This window comes from Vanellus vanellus, assembly GCF_965231255.1.
Source record: "Vanellus vanellus genome assembly, chromosome: 20".
In the NCBI taxonomy this organism is placed as follows: domain Eukaryota; kingdom Metazoa; phylum Chordata; class Aves; order Charadriiformes; family Charadriidae; genus Vanellus; species Vanellus vanellus.
In genome coordinates, this window is record NC_138925.1 from 6797815 (window position 1) to 6817061 (window position 19247).

At 52.9% G+C, this 19247-nt stretch overlaps 3 protein-coding genes across 3 annotated transcripts in view; 2 read left to right on the forward strand and 1 right to left on the reverse strand.

The window, feature by feature from the left end:
- Positions 1-7827, forward strand: part of LOC309680023 (tyrosine-protein phosphatase non-receptor type 11-like) — a gene marked incomplete at both ends in the record, with an annotated part of 41095 nt that extends 33268 nt beyond the window's left edge. Inside the window, 11 exons of the mRNA XM_082493508.1 lie at positions 91-210; positions 519-632; positions 1062-1158; positions 1742-1821; positions 2537-2692; positions 3638-3769; positions 3963-4117; positions 4518-4585; positions 5946-6097; positions 6334-6434; positions 7743-7827. Coding sequence (XP_082349634.1) covers positions 91-210; positions 519-632; positions 1062-1158; positions 1742-1821; positions 2537-2692; positions 3638-3769; positions 3963-4117; positions 4518-4585; positions 5946-6097; positions 6334-6434; positions 7743-7827 — 1260 coding nt within the window. The remainder of the gene's footprint in view (positions 1-90; positions 211-518; positions 633-1061; positions 1159-1741; positions 1822-2536; positions 2693-3637; positions 3770-3962; positions 4118-4517; positions 4586-5945; positions 6098-6333; positions 6435-7742) is intronic.
- Positions 7828-12042: 4215 nt separating this feature from the next.
- Positions 12043-13284, reverse strand: RNF223 (ring finger protein 223; the record flags this gene model as incomplete). The annotated part of the gene is made up of 2 exons (XM_082493509.1): positions 12043-12890; positions 13233-13284. 2 exons carry the CDS (start codon positions 13282-13284, stop codon positions 12043-12045), a joined length of 900 nt encoding a protein of 299 aa, XP_082349635.1.
- A 5121-nt stretch (positions 13285-18405) lies between these two features.
- Positions 18406-19247, forward strand: part of LOC309680026 (uncharacterized protein C1orf159) — a gene marked incomplete at both ends in the record, with an annotated part of 35151 nt that continues 34309 nt past the window's right edge. The window contains one exon of the mRNA XM_082493515.1: positions 18406-18460. Coding sequence (XP_082349641.1) covers positions 18406-18460 — 55 coding nt within the window. The remainder of the gene's footprint in view (positions 18461-19247) is intronic.

Sequence of the window (19247 nt, forward strand, 5' to 3'; positions counted from 1 at the left end):
GCTGTCCCCGCTCACCCCGCTGTGGGTGGGTGTCCCAGCCGGGAGCTGCGCGCTCGAGTCCCGCTGTGGCTTTGCCGTTCTCTCCTGCAGCCGGATGGGAAGTACGACGTGGGGGGAGGCGAGAGGTTTGACACCCTCACGGACCTGGTGGAGCACTATAAGAAAAACCCCATGGTGGAGAAATCTGGAGCTGTGGTTCATCTGAAGCAGGTAATAGCTTCTCTGGCACATATTTTTTGGTTCTGGGTTTGCCCAAACTCCTTGGGGGGAGTGCACAGAGCTGCCCATGCTCTTTGGGAACTCCCTGCCCCCAGAACATCCCGTGGGCTTCTTCTCATGCTTGTCCAGGGTCTCACTTGCCAGGGAGGTCCCTGGCCCCATGTTCATGGCCCCAACTCCTGCCAATACCCCCAGGGATTCAGGAACTGTTTGTTTGGTGTTTTTTTTTTTCAAGGGGAAAGTTATTTGTCTTTGTGTTGTTGAAAGTGATTTCTATTGTGTCTTCATCTGTCTTTCAGCCGTTCAATGCCACGCGCATCAATGCAGCTAACATTGAAAACAGAGTGAAGGAGCTCAACAAAATGGCAGATCACAGTGAGAAGGCCAAGCAAGGGTTCTGGGAAGAGTTTGAGGTACGAGGACACTCCTGTGCTCTGTCCCCCCTGTGCCCATGGGTGAAGAATACCATACTTGCGTGGAAGCGTCGTGGTTTTCCAGCACCGAGAACTTCTTCTCAACACTGTTTCTCCTTTCCCTGTTTTCCGTGTTCAACTGAGTTGCTTCCTGGTCCTTTTTTTCATTGCTTTTCCTCACGTCCAAGGCAGTTTTTCCTTCCTCATCCTAGAACTGCGTGCCTTTTGTTCCCTGCAGGGATTTGTGCCTTCTCCCCCCATTAACTCTCTCATCAAGCTGCTTCTTGGCTCCCTTTCCCTTCCTGCCCACACTCCCTCTGCTCTTCTCAGCGTTAGGAAGCCAAGAAGCTCATCGAAAGAGCCCTTCCTTTGCCTCTCGCTCCCTTTGGCTGCCCGGAACAGTTTGTTCTTTCGTACCCTGCCCCACAGATGCTGCAGCAGCAAGAGTGCAAGCTCCTCTACCCCAGGAAGGAGGGACAGCGACCAGAGAACAAGGCAAAGAATCGCTACAAGAACATCCTGCCCTGTAAGGAGACACTGGATACTGGTTTGGTGTTTTTTCACTATCATTTCTGCAGCCTTCTCTGGGACTAGTTAACCCTTTCTGATCGTAGCGGAGTTGGAAAGAGGCGTACACTGTCCTAGCGGAGCGGTCCAGTTAGTTCACAGCGTTCTCCATCCCTTTTTCTAACCCGGTCCATCCCTTTTGCGTGGGAAACCGCTAAATCGCTCTCCTCTCTTTGTGCTGTGCGTCCAAATACGCTTCGGAGCTCAAGTGTAGTTCAAAAGCCATATGGAGCCGGAGCGAGAGCCTCCAAAGGAAATAGGGGAAAACTTGAGCTCAGGTTATTCTGCAACACCGCGTGTCACTAATGTCCGTCCAAGTTACCGGGCTGGCAACCCAGCTGTGAGCCGGGTAGTGTGCAGTACTGCTGGGTGTCATTAGGAGAGCATTTTACGCCCTCTTTTGCGGTAGTTCCCCGTGTGATTTCATATAGGAGCCTTGAGAGAGCCCATGCTGGGAGCCACTGCGGCTGCCCTGCGGCAGAGCCCGTCCGTGCTCCTGTGTGACCACTCCTGGGTTCATTCTGGACTCTCTTCTCCTTCAGTTGATACCACGCGGGTGGCACTCCAAGACGTAGATGAGAGCGTGCCTGGGTCAGACTACATCAATGCCAACTATATCAAGGTACTTGGGAAAGGGAAGACACCGTGTAGGGGCTGTCTTCAGCCCAGTGCTGTGTTTCTGGTGGGTAAGTGCAGTAATGGTGTAAGTCTTGAGGGAATGCCCTGTCAGGACCAGTATCTTTCACTGGGTCCAGGCCAAACGCTGGATTTTTCTACTGCATCCCAAGGGATCTCATCATTCTACCGTGTCCTATTTGCCCCTGTCTGAGAGTTTGTCTCAGTCCCCTCCTCTCCTTACTTGTTCAGGAGGTCCTAGGGGACCGATCCAGACTCTCTGCCATTGAACATTATCTCTGAGGTCAAATTATAATTGCCATCTGTAAGCTAAGAGCTGCTTGGAGCTCTGTTTCCAGCAATGCTGCTCTGGCACTTAAGCACCAGACTTTGGGAAACATTCAAGGTGGCTTCATTCCAGCCACATCCACCTGCAACCTCAGCAGCTGTCTGCTGGCAAGACTCTGGTGTGCCGTAACACGCGTTACGGCAGCGTAAAGGTCCCTGGAGGCAGGCAGACCGTTTTGCTGGCAGCTCCATTGAAGGTGGTGATGAGAGCGGTTTGTGTCCGCAAGTCTGATGAGTAGAGGAAAATCAGATCGCTCGGAAATGCGTGGAAAATTGTGCCGACTTTGCTGCTGAAGGTGCACTAAAGCAACTCTTGGTTCCTCACTCCACCATCGTTGGCTTTTTTTTCCCCAACTCTCTCCTTTGCTCCTCAGAGCATCCCTGAAGATGGAAGGAACTCGGAGCACTGCAAGGTCTACATAGCCACCCAGGGCTGCCTGCAGACAACAGTGAACGACTTCTGGGCCATGGTGTACCAAGAGAACAGTCACGTCATAGTCATGACGACCAAGGAGGTGGAGCGGGGCAGGGTGAGCACTTGTAGGGTGCTGTCCCCGAGCCTGAAAGTTGCCTGCCGCTGGTACTAATGGTGTTTAGTGACGTTGGCTCTGGCCAGCTTTCGTTCTCCTCTGTCTTGTAACGTTGCTTTAGCTCTTCTTCATGAAAGAACCGTACCACTTTGCTCTGCGCGGGCCCATAAATATTCATGGAGTGTCCCTCCTATGGCTTGCGCCAAGGCTCTGGGGGTTTGCAGGTGGCGGAGAGAGAGAGAGAAAGCATCGTGCTTCCTACGGCAAGGTGGAAAGTGTGTGTGCGGGGGGGGGTTGCGAGCTCTGTGAGGGACAAAAGTCATCATAGAACCTGTGTACTACCTGTACGTGTTTCGCTAAGAGCAGGTTGGTATGGCCCAAGGAATACGGTGGAATTCTGTGCAGAGCCATTTACCAGCACAGCCTTCCCTCGTAAAGAGAGGAGCTAATTATGCTGGGCACTAGCAGTTTCGCCGGGGAACGAGGGGGGCGGCTGTGCTTGCGGCAGCCGAGGGCAGAGACGAGATGGAGATCGCTCCGCTCGCGCGCCGCCTTTTGTGTTGGCAAAGCCGCTATCGCAAAGAGGGGGTGGGCTGGAGGACGGGAGGGGCGTAGGCAGACCCTGGAGCCCTTTGGGATGGAGATGCTGCTCGGGAGTCCGGCAATGACCAGACCGAGAGCTCAGGCGCTGTGTGTCCTTGGCAAAGCAATGCCCACCTGAGGCTGGGGCGAGCTGAGGGGGACGGTTCCCCGAGGGATCACGTAGGACTGGCCCTTCCTGGGACATCCCCAGTTCAGAGGAAACGCTCTGTGCATATGGCTCTCCTTTAAACCTCTACACTGGGGCTGCGCTCCCTTTGAAGGCGGCAGCATCCCTGAGCGGGGGGTTCGGGAGCCTCCAGCTCCCCGTCTCGGCTAACGAGCAGCTCTCTGATGTCGCTGCAGAACAAATGCTTCCGTTACTGGCCAGACAAGAGTTGCACCAAGGAATACGGGTGCATCTGCGTGCGAAACGTGAGCGAGCGTGAGGCCCAGGGCTACTACCTTCGGGAGCTGGAGATCCTGCGGACTGACAGGGTGAGTCCTCTGCTGCTGTCTGCCCGCTGTCCTGGGAACGGAACGCCCCCGGGAGGGAGTTGTGGCTTTTCTCTTTGTTTTGAGGGGTTTTTATTAAACTTAATGGTCCCACTGCTGAAGTTCTGGGCCACTTTGACGCTGCTTTGATAAAGACGGGGTTCCTGACGAGGCGGTGGGTCTCTGCTCCCTGCAGGACGAGCGCCCGAGGCTGGTGAAGCACTATCAGTATTTTAGCTGGCCGGACCACGGGGTGCCCAATGAGCCAGGAGGGGTCCTGAGCTTTCTGGACCAAGTGAACCGGGCACAGCGAAGCATTCCGGACACGGGGCCGATCATAGTGCACTGCAGGTACGAACCGGCGGGTCGCCAGCAGGGCACTGCAGTGGGGATGAGTAGTAAAAATATGTCTTTTCTTTGTCATTGCACCTGCAGCTGGGTCATCACGCGAGCTGGTGGTGGGCACTTGGGGGTATGAGTATACAGGTGGGGAAACACAGCCCTCCTCCAGAGCCTCCCTAGTGACAACGCAGGGAAGAGCAGATCTGTTCTGGGGTTGGTAGCTCTGGTGCTCATCTCATCGCATCTCATCTCCTCGGGTCAGCATTTGGCCGGGCTTATCTTAGAGCAGCCGTGCCAAATCTGCCCAGGACGGACCAGGCGTGCAGATGAGTGTTGGAGCTGAGCTGACTCACCCGGGGCAATGTTTCTTCCTGCAATGATTTGTATTTTTTTCCTTTTCTCTTTCCAGTGCCGGAATAGGACGCACGGGCACCATCATAGTGATAGATATTCTGGTGGATATCATTCACAGGCAAGGTACGTCTCCCTGTCTCTCTCGTGGCTTTCACCGCTTGCCTTGCTCTGGCCAGTTGTGGGATAACCCTACTCTTGAGTAAGCAGTGGGAACGTCATCTCCAAGCAGTGGGTTTGATTCCTCTGGGAAACGGTGGGCTTAGCCTGAACGCGGGGTGAGAAGGGCTTTGGAAGGTGCCCGGTTCCCCGTTTCTCTGTGGGCCCAGACGTGGAGCTCTAGCATAAGGAAATGTGAGCCCTCGCCAAATAGGTGAGCTCATGGGCAGCCCTCTGGTAAGGGAGATGCTTTCGGCAACGCAGCACAGGAGAGCCTTCTCCTTGGCATCAATGGGACCAGGATTTCAAGGTCTCCTGGACAAGGGACCTGCTGGAGAGGGAACAGCAAAGGGCTACGGAGATGATGGGGGGGCTGGAGCATCTTTCTTACAGGGAAAGGCTGAGGGAGTTGGGGCTTTTCAGTCTGGAGAAGAGAAGACTGAGGGGGGATCTCATCAATACTTTAAGGATTTATAAGGGAGGGTGCCGGGGGATGGGAACAGGTTTTGTTCAGTGGTGCCCAGTGACAGGACAAGAGGGAACGGGCACAAACTTGACCATAGGACATTCCATCTCAACCTGAGGAGGAACTTCTTGTCTTTGAAGGTGGCAGAGCACTGGCAGAGGCTGCCCAGAGAGGGGGGGGAGTCTCCCCCTCTGGAGCCATTCCAAACCTGCCTGGACGTGTCCTGTGCCACTGCTGGAGGTCCCCCTGCTCTGGCGGGGGGTGGCACTGGGGGAGCTCTGGAGGGCCCTCCTGACCCCCACCACTCTGGGATGCTGTGACAACCCTCTTTTATTGAGGCTGGGGGGAAACAGGTTCAGGAAGGCTGTAACTCCAATAGCCCCTTTAGGAATAAGTCTCCCAAACTCTTCTGTGTAGAAGGGCTGTCACCCCTATGTGAAATTCTAGAGCTGTCACAGATGTCTCCATGGCATCCCTGGGTCTGGTCCGGGAGCCTTGAGGCAGGCAGACCCTCTTCAGCAATGGCTGTATCTATCTCATAAGCCGTGCAAGGGCGGTAAGTCTGGATCTGTAGGAAGTTGCCGTAGAACAGACCTAATTCCCCTCCCCTTGCTCCAAGCCGGTCGGCTCTGCCGCAGCCGGTCTCAGTCCGAGGAGCTCTGGCAGGGATAAAAAAGAAAAAAAAATAATAAAATAATACAAATCTCCTAGGCAGAGATGCACCGCATCCTTTCACAATATTCCAGGGTTTCGCTGACGCTGTGTGCAGTGAGGTGCTCGGAGCTTTCAAAGTCATCTTCTGAAAATAATTTTTCAGCCTAAGTCCCCCTCCCTAACCCTCACCTTCGGGCTCTTGAGCAGGTTTGGACTGCGATATCGACATCCCCAAAACCATCCAGATGGTACGCAGGCAGCGCTCAGGCATGGTGCAGACAGAGGCCCAGTACAAGTTTGTCTACATGGCTGTGCAGCAGTACATCGAGGCCGAGCAGAAGAGGTTGGAAGAAGAGCAGGTGAGTCCCGTTCGGCTCGGATGGAAGAGCAAGGGCAGAACTCGCCTCCCTGAACATCACTTCCACTCCCACCTCCTCCCCGCAACTCAATCACTGCCCTCAACCCATGGAACAACCTCAACCCATGGAACAACCCTCAACCCACACCCTGCGGGCACAGGGCATCTCCTAAGGCTTTCTTCTGTATCTGCTCTGAGTGGGATTTTTTTTTTAATTGTCTTTGCTTTCTCTTTCAGAGGAATAAGAGGAAAGAGCGAGACTACTTGAACATCGGCTACTCTCCTATGGAAAAAGGCAGAGCCAAAGGGCAGCCCCCTTCGCCGCGGAGCCAGTCTGTGTAAGCTGAACGTCCCTCGTCCATGGTTGAGAACTTCTGCCGTGGGAGAGAGAACAGCTCGAGCAACGGCCCCCGAATTTATCCGTTCCCAGCCTGCCTCACCCGTACCTGAGACCTGACCGGTCGCTGGCTATCGTATGGGAATGGCTAAAAAGGGCCGGGCGATCCCACCACACCGCCCGCAGTGGTGGTAGCAGCCCACCTTGCTTGTGCGCTACGCTTTTGGGAAGGAGAGGAGGAAACAGATCCTCACCTCTAGCGAGTAGTGCCCCGTATCCTCGGCTCTGGAGGACCGGCTGGAGGGTGAAACTGTGCTACTGAAGGGCTTTTGCAGCAAACTCTGAAGGCAAACGAGAAGGGAGCAGAGGGAGGGGCATTTACACCCACGGGGAGAGGGACCATGTGCTAAGTAGCATCAGTTCCTTACGTAAGCAGAGGTAAAATACCCCAAATTATGTTTTGCCTCTTGCCCCAAGTAATGGGATGGCAGTGAGTGATGGAGAGGGGGTGATAAGTGGAAGGTGAGTGTGTAGGGACATACGTCAGTTATATAAAATCAGAGCTTTTGGGCACCTTGAATTGCAGGGTGGCTTTTGGGAGAAGAGGTGGCCGGGCACGAGCGGAGGAGCGGGTGTAAAATCGGAGGCAGAAATGGTGTTGCTGGGCTTGTGCAGAACGGAAAATCCAACTGAAGAGGGGGAAAGGAGATGTCACACATTGGGATCTTCCCCGCCGGGCTACAGAAACATTTGTGTTTTGTTTAAAATGCCCAACTTTGGAAGGGCAGCTCTGAATAAATGAGGGCGGGGAGGAGCGCGTGGGACCGAGCCGAGCAAGGCGAGCTCTGCCTGGTGCTGTCGGCTCCAGAGAGCTCCCGTGAGTTCAGCGCTGGGTGTCAAAGCTGCTGTAGAGGTACTTGGATCCGGCCTTTGGAGCAGCCCTCTCCTTCTGTCAGATTTTGGAAAATCTAGAGAAATTGGGTATGTAGAGAACGTAAGAGTAAGGAGATACCAGGAACCGTGTCCGCTGATCCTGAAGAAACTTTGGTTGCGTGAAAGGCTGACACGGGGAGGAGGGTTCAAGGCTCCGTCCCCACGCTGCGTTGGGACCGCGGAGGGGTGGCCCAGCCAGAGGGAGAGAAAGCAGGGACCGAGAACAGCGGCTCACCCCGTGTCGTCCTTTCTGCAAGGCTGGGGAGGCAACAAGGGAGCTTGGCTGGGCCATCACCCGCTTCCCACTGGCCACCTGCCTCCGGGAAAAGATCCGGAGCTGCCAGGTTGTTAATAACAAGGCTTTGTTTCTTGACAGGGTTGATGATGAGTCAGCTTCCGTCTACGAGAACCTTAACATCAAAAGCCCAAAGGTTTCAGGGATGAGTAACACCGGGCGATAAAGGAGCCGGAGGTGAGCTGTGTGGAGGCTGTACAGGGAGGAATGCTTCCCTTGGCTGACCGAGAGCGCCACCGCAACCTGCTTACATGGTGGTTGACCCAGCTGCTCTTCAGCTCAGCTCCTGCCGACCTCTGGGGCTCTGCCGGCGTCGGGGGGGGCAGCAGCGCTTGGGTGACACTGGACAGAGCCGAAAGATGTGGCTGTGGCCCTCTGCTGCTGGGAGAAGAGGGGGGAATTGGGGTGGTGGGATCTCAAGAGGGAGACACATGTACAACGTCACCAGCGAGGTTGGGGAGGGGGGGGATCTGCTTTTTGGAGTGTTATGTCAGGACTCGGAGGACCGGACTGTGCTGTGGGTGCAAACAGCTTCACGCGCGGGCAGTGTCTCCGCTCCGTAACCCTATCGGTGCACTTTTCTCCCAGTTATAAACCATACCCACCCTTCTTCCTTCTTGTTTTGGAACGCAGGATTTACACTGTTTACGTCCACCCTTTCCAAGTTCTGCAATTGCGGACAATTTGGTTTTTTTGCCCATCTTGCCTTCCCCCCAGCACCTGGGACTCGGCGAGGAAGGGAGAAGCTGGCTGTGAGGAGCAAGCAGGGCCCGCGCCGAAGAACATGCCTCGACCTAACTTATTCACGAGAAGGATCTTTTCCCCTTTTCCCCTCTATCAGCAGGTTGATATTTACGTGGAAGTGCCTCTGGACATTCGTTAGGGCATCAAGGCTTAGTTTTAATTTTTATTTTTTTTTTTTTTTAATTTAAGATTCTTATTTTTTACACGCAAACTGTTAAAAGGAATGGAAATGACGATTTGCTTAGGAGCTTTGCCAGGGTTGCCCGCTTAGGGCATTATTAGTAAAACGTTAGTACACTTTAATGTTTTGATTAGGTCAATCATTTCTAAGCTGGAAGTGTTTTTAGTCTAAATCCCGGAATAACTTCGCTGCCTGTGAGGGTGAGGAGTAGAGCGCGCTGCCTGGACCCGGGTCTTTGCAGCTCTCTTGGTTCTTCTTCTCCCACCTTCCTTTCGGCTGTACCAGTTCTGGGTTTCTCTGCGACCCTGCCGGCGCACAGCCGGCGGTCCCTCCTGCTGTAGGACAGCAGATGCGTGTGCGTGTGTGTGCCTGGGAGTCCGCTAGCTGCTCTGCAGGCGGGCTCCAGAGCAGAACTGAGAGACGGAGGTGAGCATCTCCAGCTTTGGCCGCGGGGCTCTGAACTGCTGAGTGAAAGCCCACCTAGCTGGTGGGTGCCGAAGAGTAGGAAAGCAGCTTTCAGCCACCCCTAGAGAGTAACAGCCGAGGATACTAATCTGAGCTGAACTTTTTGAGCCCCTCCAAGCTTGATGCAGCTTTGCCGTTACCTTGCTGCGTGACTTCTTTTTTTTTTTTTTTATTATTATTATTTTTTTATTCCCCCCCCCCCCCCCCCCCCCTACCCCGCCACTATATGACAAGGCAAGTCTCGTGCCTGCTGAGTAGGAGTGTTGTTGGAGTGTTTGTGACTTGACCAGTGCCACAAAGATGAGTGTGTCGCTGCGTGGAGCGTTCCCGCTCTGTTGATGAGTCTTGACTTGTGACTGCCGGTGCTTCCTGCTGCTCCAGCCCGAAGGTCCTGCCAAAGAACCCCTTCCCGCAGGATTCATCAGCCTCCCAAAGCGCGCCCTGCGGGGAGCCCGGTGCCGGAACCTCCAGAGCACGCGTGGGGCTGATGCTGAGGTCCTCCCAGGTCTGCGGGACTGGGTGGCCGTGCTGCGTGGTCGGGGGGTTGGTGCCTGGCGCGCTGCCTCCAGGCGCGCGGCACAAGGGGTTGAACAAACGCACGATGGGCGTACCTTGGCTGTATTTCCTGGCTGGTCTTTCTGGTCCCTTGTCACAGGGACAGGAGAACTCTTTATTTTTATTGCACTTTTAATAAATGTTGAATATTCTAAAGGCTTTTTTTTTTTTTTTTTCCCCCTCCCTTTCTTTTTAAGTAGTTTGATTTTGGGGAAAGTGGCTGACAGGTGCCGTGGACAGTGGGGCAGCCTGAATGTCTCCCCCCGCCAAACATCCCCGCTTTCACTTGCTTTGAATCCTCCCTTTGGCTACGCCTGAGTGAGAGGTTCAGCTGTGCCTTAGCTGAACCTTCAACCTTTGTTTCCAAGGACGTGGTGAGGAGGGGAAGCGCGGAGGGACAGTCCCCATAAGGATGCCGTGACAGACTACTAGGGACGCTTGGAACTTTGAGAACATCTCTGTGGCCCGTTTGCCACCGTAACAATAGAATTTTTTTTTTTTATTTTTTTTTTTTTTTTATGAAGCTGAAGATGTTATTTCCCTCCCCCCTGCCCTTAGGTCTCATCAGAGGGACTTGAATGGTAACAAAGATGTAATGACAAAGCACTTCATCTCTACTAGTGTCTGTTTGCTGGGCTTAGTCCCAAACACACCGTGGGTAAAATGGAAGTGCCTTCTCTGCCTTAAGTCTTGGTGAGTCACTTTTTCCAAGAACACCCTTAAAAAGGGCGCTGCAAAGATGATGCCCTTTCCATGGCAAGCGCCGAGGAACGGACAGGACGATACGAGGGAGGATCCCTGTCAAGCCCCATGACTTTGGCAGAAGCCGTCGCCGTGCCTGGAGCGGCTCCCACAGCCATGTGGCTGCCGCAGATAACGCCGCCGGCAGCTCAACAGCAAAGCGGCTGCAGATACAGCACCCGCCGCGGCTTTCCACACAAGTCCTGCCTAGCAACGGGCTTGAGTTGCTTCTGCCGTCGCTTCGGCCTTTTCTGTTTCAAATTAGAATTTCTGGAAAGCGAGGCGGGAGGCGGGTGTCTTTCATCCAGGTGGGAAGAGGCAAAAGTCTTTGCAGCCTCTCGTTTTTTGGGGTGAAATCAGGTAAACACAGAGGGAAGTCGCGGCTGGGAGTAAGTAGTGGATGGGTCGCAAGTATGAATTTACGGGATAACGCCTACAGTCCACGCGTGCAGGACTGTACACCGCTGGGACAGCCGACGCGGAGTGCAGATGTGCCACCTGCTGTGTAGCTGCCACGATCCGGGGATGCAGCTGGACTCGGGGCTGCTCAGCGAGCACCTCCGGCGGCCAGTGAGGAGGGAAACGGGGAGTAATTGCTGCAAATCGGCACCTTGCATTGTATAAAACATAATTTAATACATACAGGTATGGTACTTGCATACAATACTGTCTTACATCCATGTGTTTGAATAGAAAACATTTAATTGTGAGCCGCCTTCGTCACGAAGACTTTTGTTAATCACTGTCAGAAGATCACTGCATTAAATAAAAATATAGTGTAAGCAACTGGCCTGTGTCTTAATACTGACACATTTTACGATTAGGAGGGTAAGACTGTCAAAAGATGGAACTTCTGTCGTTTTGGCAACAGCTGGCCTGTGAGAAGTACGAGTGAAGGTCGCTGAGGAGGTACCTTGAGGGTCCGGGTGACCTTGCCGTGTCCGTGTGCCTGACAGAACTCACCCCCTGGGCTCAAAATCGCTTTCCAGGTAGGGATGAGTGATTCTTTTTAAGCATCATCTTAGGAAAAAATGGGTAGAACGGCTACTCTGTTCTGTTCGAAAGCTCATGGGGATGGTAGCACAGCTCCGAAGGTGGGTACCAGTGATCGATCCTCGTTTTGTCAGCAGGAGGCAGCATTTACACCTCCAACATTGACTAACACCACGGAAATGTTTCCAGCGCGTGGAATAAGGATAATTTTCATCCGTTTATGCGACTTTGACATGTCTTGACCCTCCCAATCCCAGTTCCTCTTAGGAATAATCATGTAGATCCTTCAATTTACAAAAAATAGCCCTTTATTCCCTAAGGGAGTTAGAGGAACTGCACCCACCGTCACCTGGGATGCAGCCAAGGCGGCACCACGGCCGCGCGCCACTCGAGGCAAACAGTCCTAAAAACCCGTCTCGTTGCTTTCAAAGCTCCGGTTTCCACAGAGAGTTTGGCAGCGGGATGCTGAGGCAGCTCCTTGGAGCATTCCCGGGCTGGAGACAGCTTGGCAGGCAAATATCGCAGCAGAGCTCCCGGAGGTGGCCGCGGGGGTTGGTGAGGCAGGTACAGAAGGACCGCGGGGTCTGCCAGCAACCCAAGGAATGCCGTCAGGGCAGCAGCCCCGCTCCTGCCTCCCCGCCGTGCCATGGGCAGGGAGCCCGCAGCCTCGCTGGACCGGAGCGGGGGGCGGCCACCTCGCTGCTACTGGAAAGGGAGTTGCGTCACGGGGGCTGCTGCGGTGGTGTGTTTAGGGGGAAGATACTCCGGCCTGCTCATGGCAACAGTCCTGGTGAAGCAGCGGAGGTTCCCCGTCTTCAGGGCGCACTGGACTGGCCACAGAATGATGCAGAACAGGATGATGATCAACGCGGAGAGGAGGACGATGCGTTTCCAGTCGTCGCACATGTCGCAGCGGGACAGCCTCCCAGCTAACCCCGTCGGGGGGGCCTCCGGACTTTCCGGCTTGCTCATGGCGACGTCGATGGAGATACACGAGTCTGGATTCTCGGGGTCATCCGATGACTGGCGGCAGCAGAGCTTGGTCCCTTCCATCCAGAGCACCTTCTCCTGCTGGAGTTCAGGAGGCAGCGTGGCCAGGAGCTCCTTGCTGGTCTGGAGTGCTGGGGCACCTTCCAGAGGGATGCTGGTCAGCTGCCTGCAGAAGGGGCAGGGGAGCTGGTCCTCCGGTTGGTTTGGGGGCAGCCCTTTGCTCAGGCGGGCCACGCACTCCAGGCAGAAAACATGGGAGCACTGGAGCAGCTTGGGCGTCTTGAAGGTGTTGTCGTAGGTGTTGAAGCAAATGGAGCACTCGATAGGGGAGGCTGGCTTCGGAGACGTCGGGTTCGGAGAGCCTGGCTTGTCGGTTGGGGACCTCGCCTTCCTCTTGCCATCTCCTGGGGAGGTGACGACAATGGGGCTGATGGGGATGGGGATTTCACTCGGAGATGCAGGGACTGGGCTGGTGGGAGAGTCTGGCGTGTTGGAGTGCCACAGCTGCGTGAAGCACGACATGACGGAGCCCGAGGAGATAAATAGAGCCCTGGGAGACTCTAGAAGAGAAGAAAACCACAGCCTTCATTTTAGACAATGTGAAAACACCCATCACCGGACCTACGCTTAACCCCTTAAAAGGAACAAAGAGCAAGTTCATGACTTCCACTGCGTCCTGAGTCTGGAACAGATCCCTGCTAGAGGTGAGAATGACACAGGTAGCCTGATCGAAGATGCACACCGAAGGTGAAGTTAAACATCCTGCAAAGAAGCAAGCAGCCAGCAGAGGTCCACCATCCAGCCAAAGCCTTTTCACCAGAACCACCATGGCATTATAGATGGGTGCAGTCTTTCCCGGTACATGCCTCCCTCTGGGCAGAAGAAACACAACGCAAACCTACCCCGGCTGGTGCTCCCCGACACCTGAGCAGGGAGGAGAGCAGAAGACTCCATGAGGTCAAGTAGGGACCTCGCTATGGCAGTCTATTAGTCTGGGAGGCACTCAGATATTATGGTGGCGGCATGGGCAAGGCCTAAGAGACAGATAACACCATTCAGTTGTGGAGGCAGCAAGAGGGGGTGAAGCTCTCCTCTTTGGCGTGCTCAGACAGCGCAGGCGATGCTGCCTGCTTTGGGCTGTCCGCGCCGGGGTCTGAGCTCCCTCGTGTCACAGGAGAGGCCAAGGGGGGGGGGGTGGTGAGGAAACACTGTTCTCTCGCAAAGTTTGTTCCGTGCTGGGCCCCGAGCAGCACAAGGAGCATCTCCGTCTTGTCACCGTGACACAGCAAGAAAAGCAACGTTGGAGGAAATGGCCTTGGTGCCAGAGCAAGGGGAATTCTCCGCTGTTTCCTTGTTGCTCTGCTTTCCCGGGGGAAACGCGGTTCTTCCCCGTCCGCGGCCCTGGAGGAGCGCCAGCGTGGCCCGAGCTTTGCCGTGTGCCCTCCGCTTTGCTGGGGCGCGCAAGCGGGAGCCGCGAGCTCCCGAGTGGCTGACGCGCCAGTTCGCGCAAACCGGTTTACACCCTTACCCCGGCTTTTTCAGCAACCCAAGCCCTTCCCCGGAACCCCAGTTATCCCAGGACAGACACACAGCTTCGCGTACGTTCCCATATTCAGATATGTGACTTTTCAGCGATCGGGGACTTTTACCTGAACGCAAGTGTTTAGCTGGAGGAAATTCCCAGCCACGACAGGGCCCTGATGCCGTATGCCTGGGGAACATTTTTGGAGGCTGTGTCACCAAACTAGCTCGGCTTGATTCTTTGTGTTGGGAGATTTACCCGTGACAAGCCAGAAATGTTCAGATTGCTGCTGTAATTACAGGTCTCCAGTGGATCCAGCAGTGGCTCACCAGCACGGGCCGGAGACTCCACGTCTCAGCGTAAAAGCTAATTTAAGGGGTCAGAAAGACCACATGTTCCTCACATTGCACACAAAAAAAAGGTCTCCATTACTTAAGGATGCAGTATTCTCTCCCGTCACAGCTAGCGTTGCCAGGGCTGAGACCCACTGTAGAGAACCTTCCTTCTTTCTCTTCTCCTATTCTAAATGAAGGAATTTTTGTGAAGCCCCTCCTCAAGTTAGTTAAATTTTCAGTCGCAGACTATCCGCACTTTTCAGCAAGTTGCAATGTTTTTTTAATGGATTTTTTTTTGTTTCCCGGCTGCAGAGCGCCATGCATGTTTTAGCACAATTTGGCAGATGCTGACGAACAACAAATCCGAGCCCAAGTTGGCCCAGAGATGGGGGAAACCCTTGTTGGTTTGGTTTGGGGGTTTGGTTTTGGTTTGTTTTGTTTTTTTTTACTAAATCTTCTGTTTTGCAGAACTCCATCCCCTGCGCTCGGGTCTTTGCAGTCCCTCACTTTGGAATGTTTGTCAGGAATTATGCGCAGCAAAACCAGTGGCAGGAGGTAACCTCAGAAAGAGAGAGCCTTTGCTTACGCAAACTGTAATTTCATCACCTACGTGTCAGAGCTGTTCTGTTGGGGCTTTTACTAGTGCAGAATCTGACAGCCAGAGCAGCAGCAGTATCGTGATAGTAAACTTGAGGAATTTTACTCACAACAGTTGCTTTCAAGTGAAGACACACGCTTTTGCCCACGTTCTCCCTTTGCTAAACATGATCGCGACTCTACGGCCGCTCGTCAGTTTTGGTAAATTTAAAGTCTACTTATTTTTATCAACACCTTGGTGTTATGTGGCGCTTTGACCAGACACGAGGCCGGTAGTTGACTTAAACTGGGAAGACACAAAGAGTAAGGCACAGGGCTGAGGGATGGGAAAGGCAGTGTTGATTCACGCTCCGTGCCGCCGGGCAGGTCAGCCGCTGCCCGCGTCCTGCCGTGTGTTGCCATAGAGCTGATGCTCAGAAAGTTAAATTGGGTTCTCTCCCGGGCACTACCGCCGTGCTACTAAATGACAGCCAGTCCCCAAAGCTGGAGAGCCCCCGTGAAGACACGCAGCGTGGAACCTCAGCAGAATTCGTGAGCGTTTGGTTGGTTTTCTGTTGGCTTTTTTCCCCTCCCCCCCCCACTACACAATCGCATGATACTTTTTTTTTTTTTTTTAATACAAGACAATATCTCCAATTGTTCAGATCTCCGGGGTCACACTGCGTTTCCTCAGGCCCTGCAGCTATTTACCTCGCTTTCCCAGCTATTTACCTGGCCTTTCCAGAAACTTTGGGAACACCAGTAAATAACTGAACCATCCAGGAGAGACACGTAAACTCAGATTTAAAACAAAGTCGTTCCCTACTTTATACTTGCCAACAAGTTCTAGAAAACTTCTTTCCACACCGTAAAACCAGACAAAAGAGAACACGCAGTTAGTTAAGATGGTGGCCAGCACCGGTCTGCAACGTGATTCCCTAATGGTATCTTTAACTCCGAGCGACTGAATACACAGCAAGTTAAGAGGCGTACGGCAGATTAAAGTCTATAAATACCTGTTCAGAGCGCTGTTTAGAAGGAGAAAAGCATGTTCCGGGCTCTTGATTTCTACCCCTGAAGAGTCTTCTCTCCAGAGGATAGTCTTAGGCTCGGGCTCTTTTGTATTTATAAGCCGCCTCCTGCTATTGGAGCTCCCCGGTAGGATGCCGAGTAGTTTCCGAGCACGGTAGGGCCGGCAAGACAGGTAACCTCTAACAGCTCCCCGCGTACGAGTGGCCCTGCCGCTGTAATTCAAGTATCTTTTATACCTTCCTGTCGGGAGGTGACTTACCTGCTCCACCTGCCTTTCCCCATCACCGCTGAATCACTCCATTGGCTGCGAGCGCTCCCGGTCCCGCTCCGGCCGGTTTCTGTGACAAACAGGGCAGGTTGGAATGCTCCTGATAAGGGGCAGCGCTGCTGCGAGGACGCCCGGCTGCCTCTGCCCCCGGGAAGCCACGGGAGAAATGTTTATCCCTTCATCTCCCCTGGCTTGGGGAAAGCCGCCTGCTTTCCGGTAAATTCTCCCAGTTCTTCCACTAGCTTTGAGGGTTTGTTTGTTTTTTTTTTTAATCGCTCTTCATGATCGGGGCGGGTTTGCGCGGATGTACGGGCGCTGTTTTCGCGGGGCAGCAAATCTTCGGAAAGAAAATTTCAGGACAGCTGAAAATAACAGCTGTTTTTCTCTTGTTTCTTCGCGAAGGACAAATAATTTGAAAGCGCCTCACATTAAAAGCAGAAACAAGATTGTGACAGTTAAATTTCCTGCGATCGGTTGAGAAAAAAAAATTGTTGCAATAGATAACCGCGGTATAGGTTTGAAAGCCTGAAAGCTCTTTATAAATTGACCAAACCGCTCTGTACAATCATATGGCTGCTTCGAGCTCCCGCACAATTGTTCAAAATAATGCTGTATGGGTTGTCGCAGAGAAGGAATTTCATTCTTTGCAGCTTTTGGTAGTAATTGACATCAGGAAATATTATTTGACCTGCAAACTTTTTGTGGTTCAAAGGACACCAGTCCACGATCCAGGAAAAACAAAACAACAAATATACTCTCATGTGCAGATAAGGAAACAAGTGTGTGTGTGGGGGGGGGGGGGGGGGGGGAGTAACAGGCAAACATTCAAAATTTAGTCCGGTTCTTATTTGTTGCAAATACTACTTTTCTCTCTTCGGTTTCTCAAAAAAACAACCCCAGCACAAGATGGTCTGTGGACTTTTTCAGGAAGTCCCTTCTTAAAAAACGGTTGAGAAACTTCGCTCTCAAAATGCGTGGAACTGCATTGCTTGGGAGAGAGAAGTGTCTAAACCCCATAGACTTTAGTGGTGGTCAGATACAACTCGCTTTGGCTTCCACATTCCTCTGCTTCAGGTCACACTCCAGCTCCACTGAGCTGAACTCCAAAAGGAGCCTTTTAAGAATAAGAGAAGCATATTGAAACTACTACCAAAGTTTTTGAGGTGTTTTAGGATTAAAACTAAGGTTACCTGATCCTTCCACAGCTAGAAGGATCCCGTCTAGAGCGTTGGATTCACGGCGAGCTCCATGGGTGTCTCTAGAAGACCAACACCTCAATGGAGAACGCGGGTTAAGACTAAACTTTCCCAGATCTGCGCCGCAGCGGTATAAGTCAGAGCAGCGCACATATACCATAGGGATAACGATCCATACAGGGGCTGCGCGTGCGGTGCCGGCACGGTGTCCTCCCCCGTCTATTTATGTTGCTGTTCAGGGCTGAGTGAGGCTGGGAGCAAACGCCGGCTGCGGCTGACAAAGCAGGATGTTTGATGAATGGATGTACACCAGATTTTTTAAAGTCTTGCTCACTTAGTCACTTGCATGAGCACAAACTGGGCTCAAAATTGACAACGTTTTCAGTAACATACCGGGGTATGCCACGTTCGGTAACACACCGAGGAAGAAAAGTCCTGGTTTTGGGTCTAGCTGAGACCCTCTCCCCTGGTAGACAGTGGAGCAACGCTGATTTGCTTTCTGATGGTGCTCTAAAGAAAGACAGGGGCACGTTTCGAGCCCTTTGTCCACTGGCAAGACCAGGATCGCTGAACTGCAATCAGTGTGAGCAGACGTCCAGAGTTTCAGTGTTTCTGAGGTTGGTTTCCCATCAGCCTCAACGCGACTGCTGCGCGGAACGGGTTGAGTCCAACCCAGAAGCTGAGAGCCCGGGGCCAACTGGGCCACCCCACGCATGCCCGCACACTCCTCCCTCGGCGGGGACATACTGGGTACGCGAGGCATGGAGCGTGCCGAGACCCAGCGCCGTACTGGGATGACGAGCAGGGCTTGGCTTCCAAAAGTGAGTGGGAGGCTTGCTGTTATTTTTAGCTTCTGCTTGGAGGAATAGACCGAGCACGTCAGGAGCTGCAGCTGGTCTTGGGTGGATCCCAGGGGATTGGGAGCAATCCGTTGCGGGAGCACATACTGTCGCGTTTGCACTTAAAGGAACAGCGGCAGTAAGTAGAAACAGTTACTTTATTAATGCTGTTATTTCCTTGAACTTGCATTACACACGCGCACCTCAGGTGCTTCTCAAAGGCATTCCCCGTGTGGAGGTGTAGAGGTGTGCGAACGGCAGTCGGAAAATACTAGTTCTAAATTGATTTTTGCTAAGCCACGCAGGAATGACGGTGATGCGACTGGAGCACTGGGATGAGATGTGGCAGACGCATATCTCTGGTATAAGCACTGTGACCCTGGGCAAAACTCTTAATTTTCACGTAGTTCTGTGGCTCGTTTCCTAAATGAATAAATAATTAGATAAATGTAATAAAATTGAGAAAGTGGATTATAAGCCTTGCTTTTTGGTCCTTGCCTTTGTCTGGATTATGTATTTAGGTGGGAACCTGGGAGGGATGGGTGTTGCCCAGTACATAGGGCTGGTCATGGTGGCTCCAGCCACAGACCTAACGTAGGATCCCACCTGCAGTGAATAACCGTGATTGAGACATTGAAGCTTTTAATTTTCAGACCCTTCCCACCATCACCTCTCTTTTTTTTTTACCCGCTGTTGCCGTCTCTCATCCAGGACTCCGGGTAAAGTGCTGAGATCTTCTAAAGGGTACGTATTCTTTTCAGGGGGATTTAGGAAGGTTTGTAATGAAAAAGATTATTTCTGACAGCAACTCCCAGCTGGTTGAGGACATGACCATTTAAAAACTTGCAAGTCAGGCTCCTTAGCGCGAAAAGAAGCAAAGTATACTGCAGAGTAATAAAAACAGGCTGCTGATTATAGCTTTAGGCTGTTTCCTTGGCTTGTCTTTACTTCTACCGCTGCCCGAGTGTATAACTCTCTTCATTCTCTGGGTAGTTCATCCCAGTAGATAAACTAAAGCCACCAAATAAAGACGGGTGGGAAAAAAATCAAAATGAAAAACTGCCAAAGCAGCGAGCAACAAGCTTCCTCCCATCTCTCCCTCCCTTCATCCGAGGCTAGCTAGTTTCTCATTGTTATGTACCACTTAGC